The 20,559-nt window shown below is 45.4% G+C and overlaps 1 protein-coding gene across 2 annotated transcripts in view; it reads left to right on the top strand.

Moving 5' to 3' along the window:
- The first annotated feature begins 717 nt into the window (after positions 1–717).
- LOC124955358 (transducin-like enhancer protein 4) overlaps positions 718–20,559 on the top strand; it is an 85,476-nt gene continuing 65,634 nt past the window's right edge. Inside the window, exon 1 of one of the 2 annotated variants that reach the window (XM_047509702.1) lies at positions 718–3,041. In XM_047509702.1, the coding sequence (XP_047365658.1) occupies positions 2,982–3,041 (60 nt within the window). In that variant the 5' untranslated portion in view covers positions 718–2,981. Of the gene's footprint in view, positions 3,042–17,093; positions 17,345–20,559 lie in introns of those variants that run through there. The other variant, XM_047509729.1, reaches the window with a different exon arrangement.

The raw sequence follows: 20,559 nt of genomic DNA on the forward strand, positions 1-20,559 counted from the left end.
CTCTCTCTTGCCCTTTCTTCCTTTCTATCCCTACCCCCTGCTACTCTCTCTACTCTCGCTCTCGCACTTTATGCAGCCACGGTATGTAGGGGTTGGGAAAACGGGTGGAGGCGCCATATTTGTGGTGGTATGGGAAGTGAGGGAAATCACGAGTACCGAGAGAGAGAGAGAGAGAGAGAGAGAGAGAGAATGACGCGGTGAAGGAGAGGGAAAGAGCGAGTTTATGCGGACATCCGTGTCAGCCCGGTGACGGCCATTTTGCGAAAAACTTTCGATTTGTTTGCACGCGTCGGTCGAAGCAGGGAGACGAACGACGGCTAATACTCGCGCGTATGTACGGCACGCCGCGATTTCGTCGATCTATCCACCTATCTATCGCTCGAACGATCATCCTCCCGTCTCCTTCTCGATATGTACTTTACTCACTCACTCACTCACTCACTCACTCACTTACTTACTTACCTGCACTCGGAATCGTCCTAAGAACCGTACAATATCGAGATCGTTTCGACTTTCTTCGTCGATCCTTTTCCGATCGATATCTAAACTTTGAATTATCTGGTAGAATCGAGACATCGGCCGTTAATACTCGTTAATAGTTTGAAGGAAAAATTAATGGGTGTAATCATTAATAGGCGACAAACGTGTAGAATTACTTTCGTTGAGTCAGTCGCTATTTTTAAATCTCATCTCCGGCGTATCTTTTCGCGTAATGCAAAGAAAATCGGGGCGCCTTGAACGGAGATGCGGCTAAATAGACACAAACATACACACACAGAGAGAGAGAGAGAGAGAGAGAAACTTTGACGAAATATTCACAGACCTTCCTCTTATCGGCGATGAGCCACGCACAAAGTCGTGACTAATTTCGATCGTTTGTAGAACCCTCCAATGACGAGCGTATATACATAGGAGTCGCGCAACTTCTCCTTCGTATGTACTCTCGGAACGCGACGAGAAGCATAAAGTCGTAAAACGACACGAGCGAGTTTGAGCGTGCTAACGTGACGCGTTTTAGATACGCGACGGAGAGAGAAAAAAATAACAATAGAAAATAGAAGGCGTTTCTTCTTCTTTTTGATAAGAGAGTCGAATGCTTCGTCATCGATTCGATTTCCGTCCTGTCGAAAAATGAAAACGTCGAGTTCGATCGTGTTAACTCGGTAGAGAGCATTAAAATCAACTTGGCTGAGAAACATCCAAACGTCGGAAAATGCGAAAGGGCATGCACGCGCCACCGTGTACATGTAAGTGAAGAGACCGAGAGAGAGAGAGAGAGAGAGAGAGGGGGAGAGCAAAGTACTACCGAGAGAGGGGGCCCATCAGAAAGGGGAGAACATCGCAGCGACGTTTTAACGAGCCGTGATTTTCGTGCTCGCCTTTTCGAGGCCCTTACGTAACGCGACTTAATTGTGAAGGAGCTATCGCGCCGGTTAATACGAGCCTCGAGGACGAAGAGAGAGAGAGAGAGAGAGAGAGAGAGGGAGAGAGAGTGATCGTCGAGAAGGAGATGGAGACGAAGCAGAAGAACGACGACGACGACGACGACGACGATGACGATGACGAAGAGGACGACGACGACGACGACGACGACGTCGTCGTTCGAGGGTCTAAGTGCGGTGAAGCGAGGCAGCATTGCTGCTGAAAGAAAGAACGAGCGATACACAAGAGAAAGAGAGAGAGAGCGCGGCGGTGCGAGCAAGAAAAGTCCCGACGACGGGGAAGAGAGAGAGAGAGAGAGAGAGAGAGAGAAGGAGAGCGAGTAAGAGTCCCGTCGAGTGGGGAGAATCGCCGCGCGGCTACGAGGAGGGGATACGATCCCCACCACTTCGTCGTCCATCAGTCGCGCCGAGCACGTCGTCGGAAGAGGTTCCTTCTCTTCGTGCGTTCTCGGAGGTCTACTAACGCTTCGAAAATCGTGCGTTCTTCGTTCGCCTAGCGAGCATTGAGAATTAAATTAGCCGGTTCGAAGCCCGTTGAGTTTGAAACGCGAGTGAGTGCACAAGTTGCTTTGATAAGTGTGCAGTGCATCGGCGAAAGCGCCGTGCCCAGTGAGTACGGTTGTGAGTTTTGTTTCTCTCGGTGTGAAACTGTGACGAAGAGTAACGGAATCATATTCCGTTGAATACAATTCGGGACAGGAGAGATATCGAGAGAAGGAATTATCTAGGAAATTTGTAGTCGTCCTTGTCATCGTTGTCACGCGGTAAGAGAAACTCGTTGCCGTTCCGAAAAAGCGTCCTTTCGTTTGGCGTCTTTCCGCGTCCGTTTCTCGCGGTTTCTCTCGTCTCGGTGGCCGCCGTAGCTCTCTGCCTTACCGACCGACGCCGACCGAAGTGGGAAAAGGACGCGACGCTTCTAGCCGGCTACGGCGTCGTGGCATCGCCGCCGCCGCCGCCGCCGCCGCCGCCGCCTTGTTTTCTCCCCCTCCCCTCCTCCTCGCCCTTATCTTTGTTGTCGTCGTCGTCGTCGTCGTCGTCGTCGTCGTCGTCGTCGTCGTCGTCGTCGTCGTCCTCGTTGCCGTCGCCGATAACGTCGTTGGCTTCGCGATCTCGACGCGAGCCGGTTCGATGAGAAAGGAAAGTGTCGAGGACGGACGTTTAACGTGCCGATGGATCCTCCTCGTCGAAAAGAAAACAGCGTGATCGTCGTTCGGACGGACGCCTGGATCGTCCACGAGAATCTTCCTACGGAGGCACGCCGTTCCAGTTGTTCCAGTCGTTTCAGCCGTTCCAGCCGTTCCGATCGTTCCTCCTTGACGGAATAGCCCGCGCGAATTTTTCGCCGTTCGAATTCGGCGCTACTGTTTAGTTTCTTTTTTTTTTTTTTTTAACTTTCTATATACGTCCTTCGAAACGTCGTTGGTTATCCTTTCGCGCTTCGGTGCGTTGCCATGACGCGACCTTGACGAGCCCGAATTCTTTGGATATTTTGTTCGTGCGAGAAGGGAGACAACCGAGACCAGGACAAGGAATATTATTATGTATCCCAGTGCTGGAATCAACGCGGCTGCGGTGGCCGCTGCTGCCGCGAGGCATCCGGTAAGTACCGAACGATTTTTTGTCTTCCTTTTATTTTCTTTCCCTCCCTCCCTCCCTCCCCATCTCCATTTCCCCAAACTCGTATCATTAGCATCGAAGTTATCCAACTACATAAGTATAGCCACAAAGTCGGTGGACGAAAGGAACTTTCTCTCTCTCTCTCTCTCTCTCTCTCTCTCTCTCTCTCTCTCTCTCTCTCTACCTGTTTCTCAGTTACAATTTTCTACCTGCGCGCCGCTCTATGCTCGCCGTCGCTTCGGTTCCGGCCGGCCCTCCTTTCGTAGAAACGACCAACTTTTCCTATTTCGAGTCTTCCTTAGAAAATATTTCCTATGTACCTTCTTTTAACCATTTATCCTCTTATTCCATATGGTTTATGTACGATATACCTGCGCACCTATATTTCTTTCATAATAGAAGTTTCTAATTGTACTACGACGAACCATATTACTTTGTAATCCTGCTTTCCTGTTTACTTGTCGCGCATTCGTCGGCTTATGTCTCGCAGCTGGCTTCGAGCCGTACTTTTACAACCCCCTATGAAATTTCCTTTCTTCAAATTCTACGACTTTCTTCTACCTGAGGAAAATACGAATATATACACTTTGGGATCTCGTAAAATATTGAACGATTTTACTATCGACGCACGAGATTCGTTAATCGTTGAATAGCCTTTTTTCCTTTCTTTGCTTTTCTTTTTTTTCTCTCCCCCCCCCCCCCCCACGTACAACTTTTATTAATTATTTCCGCATGTTCGAACGTTATCGAAGGTACGAGAACTCTTTTAAAGGCCGCCTAGTTGTAACGCCATTTTTAATCGAGAAACATGCGTGTCTCTACGTGACTCTAGCAAGTAGCACCTATCGAGAAGTCTATCGAGAGTTACAAAAGATCGTTGCGTATCGACTACGTGCTCCCACACGAAGCAAACATCACGCCTTCGATATCTTTTTTATTTTCGTCTTTTTTCCTCTCTCTCTCTCTCTCTCTCTCTCTCTCTCTCTCTCTGTCCCCTTCCCTCCTTCGCATTCACTCGAATATCGTAGAGCCGGTTCGAATTCCTCTCGCATGTGCGTGGTTCTCTTTACCGTAGCCTGCATATTTATCGAGCGACTCTCGAGATGATTTATACTCGTGATTTACATTGTTGTTAAGCTCGTTAACCTTGTCTCTTTCTTTTCTTTTTTTTTTCTTTCTCTCTTTCTCTTTAAGTACACATATTTGTACATACGTCTATCATATCGGATAAATTATATTTGTGATACAAACGAGAGAGGAGACAGAAGCAGAGGGGCAAAGAGAGAGAGAGAGAGAGAGAGAGAGAGAGAGAGAGAGAGAGAGAGAGAGAGAGAGAGGAAAGAGAGAAGGAAAAAGAAGAATAAATTGTATATGAAAGATAATTTATGCGAGATGGAAGAAGAAGGTCGTCGACGGAAGCAGCACGTTCTGTCGGACGGTTTAATTAAAATCGACGTTGAATCGCGCCTCTTTATTATATTTCCTTTTTTTCTTTTTTCCCTCTCTTCCCGACTCGTAAAGGATATTTTTCCATAGGGGTCGCAGGTACCCTTCGCATTATAGCCGTTGTTATTAGGTTTGAGCGATTTGTTCATCGTAACTCGATCCAATCGAGGGGGACGGACTTGCTTGGTTTCGCGCGCACACATACTCGTTCTTACACACGGATAACCCTGCTCTTTCTCTCAATCCCTTTCTCTCTCTCTCTCTCTCTCTCTCTCTCTCTCTTGCTTCGTCGCACATACACGTACACTGGCGATTCTGGTCACGTTCAGTGACGTAGGCAGTGGGCCGCGTTACACCAATGCTTCGACCGTTCATATTCTATCGAGTTACCCTTCAAAGAATTCTTTTTAACGTACCAAATGGCTGCTCGTTCGTGACACGAACCCTCTTCTTTTTTTTCTCTTCTTTCTCTTTTTCCAGGTTTTTTTTTCTTTCTTTTTTTTTTTTTCTTCTTGTTTCTTTTCCCCGTAGAATTTCAAGGTCCAGTTCGCTTCTACAACGATTATCCGCCAACGATAGATATGTCATGGTTCGTCTAGATATTAATTAATTTCGTAGCGTCAGGGTTATCGTATGAGAATATACGTAGAAATCCGTGTACATTATTTTAATCTCGTTTTCATTTGGCTTCCTCCCTTTGGTCCATTGTCAAAAGAGATTTGGAGAGATCGGGCTTCGAAAACGATGGAGAAAAGACGACGTCGCACGTGTTCGTCACGAGCGAGCGAGTTAACTCGACGCGCATCGTACGTATGTACGCATGTAGGAACGACTCTAGCATAAACGGCTCGCCGCGTAAGCGACACGTGCTCGTGTCGACCCGGACGCACGTGTGCAGAGCTCTTTCCCGCCTCCGCCGTGCCATTTCGAGATATCGAGATGCGTGGGCGACTCGAGAATTCTCTTCTCTTCTCTTCTCTTCTCTTCTCTTCTCTTCTCTCGCCAACGAGTTTTTAGTAGAGGAAGCTACGTTACTCGTGTTTCTCGAAATTCACCGTACATCGTTTATATTTGTATTTATATTTTCAAACGATTTGCTCCTTGTTTTCTCTTTATCTTTTTTTTCCTTCTTTCTTTCTTCCTTTCTTTTTCCGGTCTCATTCTCACATGCGCGATCGTATATTCATTTAAATATTCACTAACAACATTCTTTGTTGCGTATTGCGTTAATGCGCGTTGGCGATCGTTCACTCGTTTTCGCGACGATTTCATAATATTTCTATGAATAGGATACGATAGGCAAAAGTAGTTGACGTTTTCTTCGTTGTCGTCCTACCTAGAAACACGGCGTAGATTCTATTGCGAAGCGCGTACGACGACTAAAAGATAACGGACATTTCCCGTTCTTTTAATAGTATCATTGAAAGAGGACTTAGGGTGCTTTTACGAAGACGATATTATAGATCCAATTTCAACTACGGCAAATTTTTGGCAACCGTTCGCGTGCCACGTTATTTGTATTGCGAGTAAGTAACTCGCCGGACGAGCACCTTTGGCATCGGAGGTTTGTTTTTGTCTGTGCCAAAAATACTGCAACTTTGTGCGGAATACTTTGTGTTCGTGCAAGACGTTCCCATAAATCGCAGGAAGATCAGAAAGATGAATGGATTAAACATATCTTTCTCGACTTGACATTTTCGAGGATACTTTGTGAAAAAGATAAAAAAGAAGAAAGAAAAACGTAGACTTTTAACGAGCCAAATCGAAGACGATCTTTACGATCGTGCCAACATAGACGAGATCGTTGAAGAGTCATTTTTCAAGCAGTCGTTTCCATTTACGGAAGGTGCGCAGCCCTACTTAAGAGAAACGTCGCGCAATCGTTTTCAAGGAAGCATAAACCGGCTCGATAAAAGGGGAAGTATAGAGAGACCTCTCTCTCTCTCTCTCTCTCTCTCTCTCTCTCTCTTAACCACCGTCCTTTCGCTTTTCGAGCTCGAGCAGAGATCGCTCGTTTACGCGGATTTACAATGAAGCCTCGAGTACTTTTTTTTCGGAAAGAAGCGTGGGAGAAGAGAGAGAGAAAGAAATAATTGTACGTATACGATATCCTATTTCGATCGGGATCACCGTCGGATATTTACTTTTACCGTTAAAACGACAAACAAAAGCTGATCGATTGGCATGGAACGTCATGCGGAGAAATTGTGGATATGTCCCTCGTGTAAGCCTGTCGACTTAATAACGATAATCGTGGTTCGCGAGAGCGAAGAAAAAAAAGAAGGAAAAGAAAAAAGGGAGCAAAGTCGGTCATTACTATGTATTATAATGGTGTTGTCGGGTAAGAGGGAAACTTCGATGGAATAATGAAAGCTTCATCTGGCCCCGTCCCTAATAACAGGCGTTACACCGGATGCGGCACGGCGATATTGTAGCACGTGGAGAGATAGACAGGCGCGCAGGCAGACAAGCACGAGCAGGCAGGCGCACGGGGTATAGGGACGAGACGAAGGGACGGTCTCCGTGAAAGGGTCCTCGTACCTCCTCCTGTCCCTTCGTGTCAGCGCCAATGACGGAGAAAGCAACATCCTGATATCGGTCCGCACTGACTAATTCCCCTGCTAAATTATTTTTCCTCGATATATATACATATACATATCTCTGTTTCGTCGAAAGATACGTTTTTTTAATCCGCGCATAATTCTATCATCCATCGTTTATTCTTCTTTGTAAATCGAATAGAACAAAAAAAAACAAAAAAAAAGAAAAAAAAAAGAAAGAAGAAAAAAAGAGAAGAAACATAGGCGAGTAATATAGGCGAATATCGAATAAGAAAAATACACGTTACATTAGGTGGACATTACGTTCCGTAAATTCGCGCGCACGTTCGCGCGCAGCAGCGGAGCCCGGCTTTCGGCAAATATTGATACCTTTAATCGGCTTGTTTGCGCCGACGCGTCGCTCAAATGCACACGGTGTGTGCAGCTGAAAAAACTCGATATGCTCGACAGACTGGAAGGTGTACGAGAGAATGTGCGAGATAGAGAGAGAGAGAGAGAGAGAGAGAGAGAGAGAGAGAGAGCGAGAGAGAGAGAGAGAGAGAGAGAGAGAGAGAGAGAGAGAGAGAGAAAGAAATGGGAGAAAGAAAATGCGATCGAAAAGAGAGAAGAAGAATCGGCCATCTTGCGTCCCTTATCGTTCATTCGTTCGTTCGTTCGTTCGTTCGTTCGTTCGTTCGTTCGTTCGTTCGTTCGTCTGCGCGGAAATTCGACGAAAATTCCTGCCGATAAAGCGGCCCGTTTGAGACGCGGCCGAGCGTGCCAGACGGCCCGTTATTACCGGAATCGACGATGCGTGACTTCCGTTTCAGAAATTTTCCGATTTCTAAACAGAATCGGACGAATTATCCGAGAGAAACGTTATTCCTGCTGATTATTCTTCATTCTTATCGTACCAGAACGATACGAAGGCCGTTTAACGAGGCATTCGAATGAGAATTCGAAATTGCCATCGATTTGTTCGACTCAAATTGTGCAAATATACGTATATGTGTATATATATATATATATATAATTTCTTTTTCTCTATTTAGTAGGATATATCTTTTGAAATCTCATTTGTCATTTTAATTTATCGCGCTTACTACTACTAATGATACTCGAGTAAACCATCAACGCGGAAGGATCGCAAACATATTTTAGAGAAGAAGGAGATAATGTCGGGTGACGTGGGCGGTGAGATCGAGGGCGCGCGAGCGTGCACGACGCAGAAATATGGAATCACGGGTGATATCTTGAGCGTCACGTCGTCCATTACGCCGATGCGGCCGGTAAATTTCACGCATTATACTCCCATTATACGTTTCCTGGGGCAGGAAAGGAGCGCGGAGAGGGTCCGAGGGAGGGAAGTACGCGATATATAGACTCGCAAAGCGTTACGATCCTACCCCCTTCTTCGTTTTACTCTCGCCTCGACCGTAATTACACGTTACATGCCGCTTCGTCGACGTAGCGAATGAATATAGGGAGCCAGAAAACCTATGTGCGTTGCGCGCGTGTATGAGTCGATGTGTGTAAGATAGATAGATAGATAGATAGGTTGAGAGAGAAAGAGAGAAAGGCTCCACTCGCACGATCGTGTTTTAATTTCTATTTTACTCGGCTTCCTCGAGCTCGCGCAACTCCGTCACTTTCTCTCTTCGCGTACTCATTATACGCGCTTTACAAAGCTTCGTTCGATATTATCGACACGGTGAGAGCGTATCGCGCTTAGACATCGTCCCGCAAAACAGTTTAACTCTTTTCGTTTCGTTACGCATCATCTTTAATAGAACTTTACGTTTCTTTCCTTTTTTTCTTTTTAAGACATTTTTTTCTTTTTTCTTTTCTTTTTTTTCTTTTTTTTTCTTTCTTTCTTTCCTTTTTTTTATTTTCTTTTTTTTTTTTTTTTTTTTTTTTTTTGGACGTAGCTGCGTAGAATTATTCCGTGAGTAAATTTCCGTGAGTTTTCCCGTGCACGTATATCCTACGTTCGGTATTCTCTAATCGCGTAAGAGAAACCCTATATATAATACATATATATCGTATACCTATATATCGAACACTCGCTAACTGCTTACCCTTAATTGCCGCGCGCTTTACAGTAATCATGTTAATATCCGATAGCTATTAAGTAGGGTCGCTAGAAAACCAATAACGGCTGGTAAAGGGGACTTGGATGGTAATACGGTATCGTCGAGCTACTCAATTTACCAAGCGTTATAGGCATAACGAATAAATCGATCCTCCAAAGCTTCGACGACTTATTTTATTATTTGACAAATTTATCGCACGAACCGCGACGATTACGACGCTACTTCTTCTTCTTTTCTTTCCCTCCCTTTCTTTTTTTTTCTTCTTTTCTTTTATTTTGATCAACCGATAAAACCGTCCGATCCAAGCGCCGCAAGTTTTCTATAATTCGGGAAAAGGGTCCAACGAAATTGCTTCTCTATCGTCGAAACTCACTTATCGTTGGTCGTACATTATTAAACGTGGTTTCTCGACCAGGAGAATCGTTTGATATCGATGATAATGGAGTAATAGTAGGGTCGTTTTCTCGGACGGTCGGACGGAAGACGGAAAAGATCATAAAAGTTCAGTCGCTGTATGCACGATAAAAATTTGGAGGACACGCGGAAGAGTCTCAATCTCTTTCTCTCTCTCTCTCTATCTTTATCTTTATTTTTGTCATAAAAGCGTGTACGTAAATGCGTTTGTACATATTGGATATATATGGCATCGACGAGAGTACGACGTTAAAGAAGATAAGCCGATCGCTTTGTCTTACGTAACCTCTCGTCGTCTCGTTTCTTCTATCTATTTCTCTCTCCCTTTCAATAAGATGCCCCGAGATAATTGCTTAATCGAAGAACAAAGTCTATGCTCGGAAGGAGAGATCCGTTTAATGAGCTCGATCGGTATTCAAAGACATTTAACTAACGAAAGCGTTGGGATTCTTTGAAAGAGGATTTTCTTTTAATGAAATTGCACCTTAATGACATTGCAAATTGATCGCTTTATTCACGTTGGTATACATCTCGAGATATATTATAATGGATCGTGCAAACGAATGATTATTATCGTTAGAACGTTTTAGTGTTTTCCTCGATAATAGACAGCTGATTCGAAGGGGAGCGTAGCTACTGATTCGAGGGTGTCGATGAAAGGCAGAGAAGAAAGATGGCGTGTCGACGATATTTGGTTGCAGGTGCTCGAGAATCGCATAATCCGAGGGTAGCTAAACGAAACGAAACGAAACGAAACGGACGGATCGACGAACGGCTGCAACTGTAAATCCCCCTATCTTGCCAAAATAATCCCTCGACCGGGCACAACAATGGCCAGAAACGAGCCCTCGAGCTCGAAGCGTATTACTTGGGTCCTCGGGGTGCCGTAAATTGGTTCACTAGGAGAGAGCGAGAGAGAGAGAGAGAGAGAGAGAGAGAGAGGGAGGGAGGGAGGGAGAAAGCAAAGGAGAAGGGCTCCAGAGTACCTTACTCACGTTCTCTCTCTCGTTCTCTCTCCCCCTATTGTTATCCCTTTTGGCCACCCTTCAGTTTTATCTCCTGTGTTCGTATAGACGAAGAAAGTAGTTGCTACTTGTGTTTCCTTGAAACCACAAAAATCCGAAATCGCGTATATAACGTATCATCTCGTTTCTCTTACTCCTCCTTTCGCTATCCACGTACTCGCGTCGTGATTTTTCGTCTTGAACGACGATTCGATATACGACCCGATAAACGCTCTTCTTCTTTCACTCTTGACCTTTCTTTTACGCGTCGAACCAACCAACGCGAACAATCTCAAAATAGTTTGGCGAATCGTCTCGACGAAAGATCGATAGCTAAATATTCTCGAGACGATAAATTTTTATCCGTCTGTCGTCTGTAGAGAAGACCTCTTCTCAGGCGATTTGAAGAAATACATGAATATACGCTTCTACATCTACATTTATATTCCTCGCGTGCTTTATTTGCCCCTCTTGTATTCGTCGTTGCTTTACCCCATGCAACGATCGCGCTCGCTCGAAGATTCGAGTATTTATCTTTCGACCACGCTTGGCTATAGATAGTCGAACGAGAAGAGCAGAAGAAGCAGAGGAGGAGAGGGAGGAAGAAGACGACGACGACGACGACGACGACGACGACGACGATGAAGAAGAAGACGATACTTTCTATTCCAGGCAACGCAACATCGAAGAGGTCTATCTACACGCTCGAAGCATAATCCATTGTGCCGGCTCGATTGTATTTACGTCTGCATACGTTTCGATTAGAATGGAAGATTCTCTTCCTCTCTTTCTCTTTCTCTTTCCCTTTCTCCTCTCTCTTCCGTTCTCTCCCACACACCCGTTTTCGTTGAAATAACTCTCGAATTACCTCACATTCCGTTGGCTGACATCGCTTATCTCCTCCACGAGCTTCTCCTTTTGCTCGCACTACTTGGACGATCTTGTTCCTCTCCTCGCTGTTATACCTCCGTCCCTCCTTCTTCTCTTCGTCCTTCTCCATCACCTACCACGAGATCGTGGTTAAATCCGTCGCTTTTCCGAAGCGCCCACGGCAAAGGCAACTTGCGGCCACTCTCGTGGTTCTTTTTGCGGTTGGACTACCTCTCTTCGAGAGGTCCATCCACTCCCGCGATTTCTATCAGGGTAAAAGGGACTCGTTCCTCTTACCCTCGATCGACCAACACGATTTCTCTCTCTCTCTCTCTCTCTCTCCCTAGCTCTCCCTATTGGATTCGATTACATTACGCTCACTCCTCTTTGCCTCGGGCTCGTTAAAATGAAAAAAACTCTCGAATTCGACGAGCATAAAAGTCGTAGTCAAATCGGTAAGATCGAGCTGGATCGATTTTCGATCGATTTAACGCTACGGCCGAAAGAAAAAATAGAAGAAAAAAAAACGTCAGAGGAAGAGAGAGAGAGAGAGAGAGAGAGAGAGAGCGAGGAAAGGGCTTTGAATTTGTCCCAACAAGAAGTTGACTCCGCAAGAAGTCGATACCGCAGAAAAAAGGACATGATTCTCCTTGGAAATAGGAGGTAGAACTACGTCGACGATTTTCACGGCTCGTTAGTCTCGCCTTTATAAAATCGAAGCTCGTAAAAGGGAAGAAGGGCGCGTCCAAGGAGGCCCGTTGCACTCGATGGAATGCGCGAGAGTGTACATAAGTATTTCGTGCACGTTCCTTTCGAATAATGCCAGCCACTCGACGAGGAGGATACGCCCGTATGCGTGCGCATGTACACGTACGTAGGTACATATACGAATGGCGATAAATACGCCTAACCGCTCTGTAAACCTCGCCCGTGGAGATCGGTGCGGAGAGAGAGGGGGGGGGGGGCGGGGAGGGACAGAGGGAGAGAAGAAAAAGAAATGGAAAAAAAAAGAAAGTCCGTAGAAGTCTCTTCGAGTCCAGTCTCTGACTGCCGTTGCCGTTGCTGCTGTTGGTTCTGCTCGTGTAGGAGAATGGCACTAATTGGCATTAGGCTTGGCAGTTTGTCGTGTATCTCCTCTTGCTTCCTCTCTCTCTCTCTCTCTCTCTCTCTCTCTCTCTCTCTCTCCCTGTTCGTTTCCACGAGACTCTTCTTCCGTGACTACGTACGGTATCCTATCCCCACCCTTTCTTCTCCCAGCATGTTCTTTATCTCCCTTCGTGCCGTAAAAGCGCCTCGAGGCAGGACCCACGATCGCTGGGACGATGGTATTACTTATCGTCGTTGGCAGGAGGGCGCAGAGAGTGAGAGAGGAAGAGAAGAAAGTAAGTATTGGACGGCAGCGCGCACGCACTCAGGATACACTTAATGATTATCCTCGATCAGGCCGTTCTCGCTCCCGTCCGCGTATATAAAAGCCGCTCGAGCCACGGACGAGTTGGCTGACTGGCTGTCTGGCTGACTGCCTGGACGGCTTCTTTGTCCTTCGATCTTCGTGATTAAGTACGCCTTGTAATTTCTCACTCGAAGACTCCTCGATTATCTTTCGGGCTATCGGGTCGTTAAGAGCCCAACGACGTTGCCTCGACACGCACCGACGTCGATTCCACACGATTATTCTTCCTCGATATTTATTATCGAAGCAGAAAAATTGCATTTATGAACCCCGACTTGAAAGGCCCTTCCGCTCTTTTCTAACGACATCATGCTGCGTGACATTCTTTATTTTATTTTCCCGTAGGAACTAGCCGCTCGTTGGAAAAAGGGTCCGATCGTTTTTCGAGATCATTTCCAAATCCAACGTCTTGTGGATTTTCAAAATTCCTTCGCATGGTTGAGGTACCCAGAGCAAGAGAGAGAGAGAGAGAGAGAGAGAGAGAGAGAGAGAGAGAGAGAGAGAGAGAGAGAGAGAGAGAGAGAGAGAGTGTAGCAACGTAGCATATACATACGTAGCCTTTTCGAATACGTCTGTCCAGCTGCTGGCACGCTACTTTTCCGCAAATCCGCTGCGACGTGTAAATATTTGTTGGACGTTTGTCCTTCTCTCTTCCTCCTCTTCTAACTCTCTCGTTGCTTCTCTAAGGTCACCGTTGGCATGGATACCAATTGCAGAGCGAGAAAAAGAAAGTCGTCGAGCAAGAACGATGAGAAACGACCAAATATTTGGTCGCGTAGCAAAGCGTAGACGCTAATCAGTATCAAATAAACGAACACAGGTGTATGCGCGGACGAATTGGTATTAGGAATGTTTTTAAGAATTTCACACCGAGCGAAGCTTGTTCGTTTGTTCACGAATCTCGCGATTTCCACTATTCCGAGGGCAAACGGTAAAAATTAGCAATGCTATCGCCGAAACATTTTTTCGTAAGGAAAAAAAATCCCTTAAAGGATTTTGCCTTCGTACACGGGATCTTTTTCTCAGCCAGTAAAGGTCAGAAAGGAAAGATAGGAGAGACAGAGATAGAGAGAGATAGATAGAGAGAGAGAGAGAGAGAGAGAGAGAGAGAGAGAGAGAGAGAGAGAGAGAGAGAGAGAGAGAGAGAGAGAAACGCCACGAAACTCACATTGGAATCTCGACGCGAGTCTTCTCGACCGCACGGACGAATGGGAAATTGGCACGTAAACGGTGCGGAATTATTCACCGCTAATGGGAAGATGAATGTTGAAGATAAATTCGCTGCCAGGTAGTACCCGGCCATTAGGCTGTAGTTGCTGTGGTTTACGCTGGGATAATCGACTTTTCTTCTCCGTTTCGCTCTTCTCTTCGTCGACACCTTTCCCTTCTCTCTCTCTCTCTCTCTCTCTCTCTCTCTCTCTCTTTCCCTCTCTCTTTCGCTTATTTACAAATTAAGCTTACAAAGCTTGGCCACATCTTGCTCGCCCTTCGCGGCCGATTCAATGACTGCTCTCGACGATGAATCACCGTGAGCGAACGAACGCGAGATGTTTGCGAAGTACACACGGTGCGGTTTTGCCTCGAGCGAAATACAGGAGAGTAATAGTGGTAGTAGTAATTGTAGTAGCAGTAGCAACAGTAGTAGTAGTAATAGCAGCAGTAGTAGTAGTAGTACTACTACTACTACTATTAGTAGTATTAGTAGTACTACTAGTGGTATTAGTAGTAAATGGTTGACTCTCTAAGGCTCTAACGTCGGTATTATGCGAATCACAAGCAAGATCCGCATTGGATTCAAAAAAAGTCGAAAATATTCATCGTTCTTGCGACCTTAATCGCGTTGGGCATTCTTTGAAAGTACATTCGTTTGTTTCTTTGCCACGCAACACCGACGATTACGAGTTTCTCAATTACAACAATGAAATAATCTACGTATATACAAAGAGAGAGGGAGAGAGAGAGAGAGAGAGAGAGAGAGAGAGAGAGAGAGAGAGAGAGAGAGAGAGTTCAGAACGTTTAATCCGGTCTTCGACAGCGTTCATCTAGTATTCCAAGTACGTCGTTTGCCCCGAGCCCTACGTCCCGCCCCTTAGGCACCCTTCGACATACGCTTTATTTCCTATTCCCTAACGTAACGCTCCCTTCGTGCTTTGCTCTGACGAGAAGAACGACAACGACGACAACGACAACGAAAGACGAGGATACACGGACGTCCCTATTATTTTCCACAACGAGGGAGATCGTCCGTGACCACTATACGGTTCCGTGATCGTGTATTCTTCCCGTCCTCTCTTTCTCTCTCTCTTTTCTTTCCCCTCGTTTCGTGATCGCTCGTAATTTTTGGAAGCCAGTCCCGGCCCCTCGAGGGGTTCAGGGCGCTAAGCCGAATTAACATAAGAGCGTGTGTGCAAACAGAGACGCGGTTCGTAGGGTGAATAAGAGCGAGAGAGAGAGAGAGAGAGGGGGGGGCGAGAGAGGGAGAGACGAATAGATAGAGAACATGAGTAGGGAGCAAGAGAGTGCGCAAGCATGGTGGGAACACGTGTCTCATACGGAGATAGTTAATTACTCGTTTGTGCACACGGTGACTATCTCGTTCTCTCTCTCTCTCTCTCTCTTTCTCTCACACACACATACATAATAAACACACAGACACATGCATAAGCTCTTTCACTCGGTCTTTCCTTCTCCGTTCGTTCCGCTCGACGGGATATTAGCGTGGAAGAGAGACGAAGGATGACTCTGAAACGACATCGGGCGTACGACGAGGAAGATGAAGAGGGAGCGAGAAAGACAGGAGATTCCTGTTCCATCGGACCGTTGAGACCTCTGCTCTGAGAGCTACGGAGGTGCTGCTGCACTGCTGCTGCTGTCGCTGTTGCATGGCAGAGCCGGGGGAAGAGGGCACGAGGAGGAGGCGAAAAACGAGGATGAGGTTAATGATATACATGGGAGCTACCGTATACCACTACCGGCTCGATCCCATCTGCGGCTGCTTCTCTACATCCCTCTTCTTCCTCTCTTACTCTCTCCCCTCTCTCTCTTACGGGTCTTTATGATCTCACAGTACGTCTCCGCTTCCATTCTCTTCACATTTTATCAGCCAGTACACTTCTCGCGACTCGGAATAATCGCTCGGTATACTATCGCTCAAAGTCGTTCTCGGCAAATTCTTTGTCTCTTTTATCCTTCTTATTTAGTTTTTCTTTCTCTTCGTTTCTACTCTCCGGATATCGAATTTTCTGTGTCGGTTTTCTAGACGACACCGCCTGAAACTTGACTAATTGCGAGCAATTAAGAAGCGATTGAGTCTCTACTTAATTCGTTCATTGGTACTATTGAGGGAACGAGAGAGAGAGAGAGAGAGAGAGAGAGAGAGAAATGGAGAATTGTCAAATCGTGATTGAATCGCTTTTTAATTACTTACAGTCGATTGGAACCCAAAGTTGTTACGATACGTTTACAAGCGAAATCTAGGTAGTGCTTAATCTACGAATATTTAAAATTACGAATTAATGAGTTTTATATAGGTATACAATATACCATATATATATATATGTATATATATATATAGAGAGAGAGAGAGAGAGAGATTTTATTCCGAACGTTTGATTGCTGCTTCAACGACCGAGAGACTGATCGTTTAAGGGGTGAAACGATGAAACTGGAAATACAGGAAGGGTGGACGACGTAGTTAGTATGCATGAGAATATCGGTGTCTAGCAACTAAAGCTTCGTAGTTCCTCGTACGTACGAATAATATTGGAATTCGCTGCCACGTAGCGAAAGTCTGTCGCGTGCCCGAGCGACTCTATCCAAAACGATTTATTCGATATATAACCCGTTATTGAATTACAGATACGAATTCGACCGAGCAAAAGCCCGAAGTAGGTCTCACTCTTTTGGAATGTTATTTCCTCGATTTATTTGCGATCGTTAGCGTTTTACATCGTTACTCGCGCGACGAGACGAGTCAAAAATAAAATTCCACAAAGGACACGGATACATTTTATCGAACTTTGTTTTTATATTTTTTATTTCTTTATTAGTTTTATTTTTTTTTTTTCCAAAAAAGTTTTCTCTTTCTCCTTTTTTTCTTCTTTTGTTTTTACGAATCATTTGTATCAGTCTCTTCCGACGCCACTGTCGTCCGATCGTTTCTCCTTTTCGTTCTTCCTTTCTTTTCTTTCTTCCTTCGAATACTTTACAGTGATTCGGAGATCTACGAAGACGACGAGCTGGAGGTAGTAACAAAAAGAAAAAGAAAAAGAAAAAGAAAAAGAAAAAGAAAAAGAAAAAGAAAAAAAAAAAAGAAGAAAGAAGTAGGGTCCTCACGTCGGGACCTCGTCGGGTACCTACATTAGCTGCAGCTTGTTCGCAGATAAAGGCAAGCACGGCTCTTAAAAACGGCCGGTCGACCGACGAGATAGCTTCGATAATGGCGCGACATCGCGGAGACACGAGGGTAAATTTTTTCTTTCTTTTCTCTCTCTCTCTCTCTCTCTCTCTCTCTCTCTCTTACTGTCCCTTCTTCTTGTACTTTTTATTTTTTTTTGACTGGAATGAGATGGAACGATCGTGATTCGAGAAACAGGATAAACGGCGCGCTCGTTGAGGAAAAAAAAAGCAGAAGAAACGAGTATAATCCGTGGGCGATAACACCAGCATTCTCTCTCTTTCTCTCTCGGAAACTTCTCGCGAACGATATAATTAAGATCGAATCGAGTTTGTTCGCCGCTCGAAAGTTCGTCGATCCCTTATCGAATTTAACACCCGTCGAGTATTTCGAGGCAAATCCTCGTCTATCTTTATCTCTTTCTTTTCCTCGTTAATATCCGTAATAGCACTCAAGGAAAGAAACAACATCGATTTCTTCGTTTCTCTTTCTTCCAGCTTTTTAGTATCAAAAGAGAGGGTATCGAAGCACGCGTTACCCCCCAAGGGGTTTAGGACTTGATCATAGAAATCTTCCATTTATGAGCCGCAAAACAGATCGTTGGGAAAAAGAGAGATAGATAGAGAGAGAGAGAGAGAGAGAGAGAGAGAGAGAAACGACCAAGTCCCCATGTAGACAGAGGCCGGAGAATCACGATTTAGATGCTCTCGAGTGATTTGGCCGCATGCTCGAATTTCATTGCTTCGAAAGGGCCTACCCTAGAGAAGGGTGGAGCGGAAAGAAGAAGAGGGACGTATTCGAGGGGTTGAGACCGTAATGACGCCAGATAACGAGATTATCGCGAACCAAACGTGTAGGGTGGGAATAAGTGAGGCCTCTGGAAATTTCATTTCGACGCCACTGTGCCCCTCGTAAAAGAAAAAGGGGAAGGAGAGAGAGAGAGAGAGAGAGAGAGGATGCTATCGCTCCCGAGAGATCGAAAAGGGTGGCATTGTCGTAAGCGCGCTTGGGGAGTAAGCGTAGAGAAGAAGGGCATGGAAAGGGCTCTCCCGACCCTTTTACAACTCCCTCAGCCGTTCAGTTTGACGGTAATTGTAACATATTCGCCCCCTCTACCGAAGCAGTCAAGCTTGACGCGAAACTCCTTCAGATCGTTGGATCGTCCTCGACGAGGTTCAACGAGATGAAAAAAGAACCTATTGCGTAGGACTAAAAAAGTGAACTATCACCTTCAGAAAAAAAATGAAATGGAAAAAAAAAAAAATAAAATAAAAAAAGAAAAGAAAGAAAGAAGGAAGAAAAAAAGCAAATCTCTCGTATCGATCTTTCTGCGTTATTAACGGTCGTCGGTCGTATCATCGGTACGTTTTCCTAACCAGATATTCATCTTGGAGGGCGACGAGAGGAGAACAGACGAGAGAGAACAGTAACGGAAGAAAATCAGTAAAGATCGTAGTTCGACGTTCCCCCGAAAAGTGTGTCGTTTTCTATAGGGTAGGGCGATGGTATAGAGCTCGTAAAGAAGCAAGCGGTAACGTTGATGGCGATGCCGTTGATGGTGGTAGTAATAGCGGTGCCGGTAGCGGATGGCGGAGTGCAAAAACGGAGTTTATGACTGTAACAGATTAGGTGGCCGAACTAGCGTAGGGTGGTTCTTGCCGCGCTTCCTATTATCGCAGAGCTTTTGTATTACCGTGCTTTTGTCAGGTCCCTTTTTCTCCTTCTCTCTTTCTCTGTCGCTCTCGCTTTCTCTGACAGGCCGATGGAAAAGGGGTGCAGAAGGAGACGAAGCGTAAGAGCGAGAGAGCTCGTAAACGCGAAGAGAAGCAGGGATAGGGGGGTGGGTCGAGAGGCAGCGAGCCACGACAGTTGGCCGATATTTGAGCTCCCTTTGTGTCGCTAAAGTACCGCGCCCTATTGCTGTGCGCCTCGTCGGACTTTTCGCTTCGTGCTTTTATCGCTACTCTTTCTCTCTCTCTCTCTCTCTCTCTCCCACTCGTCTCTCTTTCTTTCTTTTTCTTCCGCTTTTTCACAGCGACTCTCGACGTACCATCGTAGCTGTAGAAGACTTGCTCGTGGGGTGGGTGGAAGGTAGCGAAGAAAAGAGAAAGAAGAAAAAGAAAAAAAAGGACGGGAGTAGGTTCGACCAGTAATTACCCGCTCGGTCCAAAACGGGAGGAAGCGAGGTTCCTTTGTTTGCTCGTCTTTGCCTTCTGTTCGTTTAACTCCCTTCTACACCTCATCCTTTTTCTTCCCTTCTAACTTCTTACGAATGCTCCATTTTTATTTCCCTTTGACGCGTACGCCTTTCTCCGTTTTTCTTCGGCGTCTCTTATAGTCGCTCATCTTTGCTCGTTGTTTCGTTATGATCCAGACAATTTATGAGCTCATAATGTTTCATGAAAATGAACATTTTCTAGTGCCAAACGATTTCCATGATATTTTAAAACGAGACACCGGGTATATGCCTCGCAAGTTTCGGAAGGAAGAAAAGAGAAAAGCAGGAAGAAAAATTTAATGGCGATGGCACTCACGCGAGCGTAAGCGGGAGCGAAGCGGTTCTCTCGGTACTTTATTCCTCAGGCTCTTGACATTTAACTTTCCTCGTAAAACGTGCACGCACGCGATGCCGCTTCTTCTATTCGTTCCTTTCATCGTGCACCTCTTTTCCTTTTTCGCTCTCGCTCTCGCTCTCTCTCTCCCTCTCTTTCTCTCTTTCTCTCTATCTCTCTCTTTTTACTTCTTCCCGCGAGATTCGCCCTTTTGTGCGATTAACAAACCTCCGAGCTCATCGCCGATAGTTATCGCGATCCTCGTCTCGTCGCTTTCCAGGACATGCGAGTCCCAAGAGACATATTTTTTCTTCTCTCACGCGTATCTACGTACGTACGTTCCTATCTACTACGAAAGTTCTTCCAACTGTTATATAGGTACAACTCATACACACACACACATATAATATATATATATATATATATATATATACATATATATTTTATATTTTTCTTTTTCCCTGAAAAAAACATTAGCTCTCTTTGAAAATGAAATTCAAACTCTCTCTCTCTCTCTCTCTCTTTCTGTTTCTCTCTTTCGCAGCTCGCGTGAAACGTCAAAAGAATCTCGCGATGACAGTTATTTCTTTCTTATTTTTCGGAATTACTTTTTCTCTTACGAAAACGAGTTCCCTTATCAAAGAAACAAGTCGAGAGAGAGAGAAAGAGAGAGAGAGAGAGAGAGAGAGAGAGAGAGAGAGAGAGAAAGAGAGAGTGAGAGAGAGAGAGGGA

Source organism: Vespa velutina, chromosome 1 (genome assembly GCF_912470025.1).
Source record: "Vespa velutina chromosome 1, iVesVel2.1, whole genome shotgun sequence".
NCBI classification, from domain to species: Eukaryota; Metazoa; Arthropoda; class Insecta; order Hymenoptera; family Vespidae; genus Vespa; species Vespa velutina.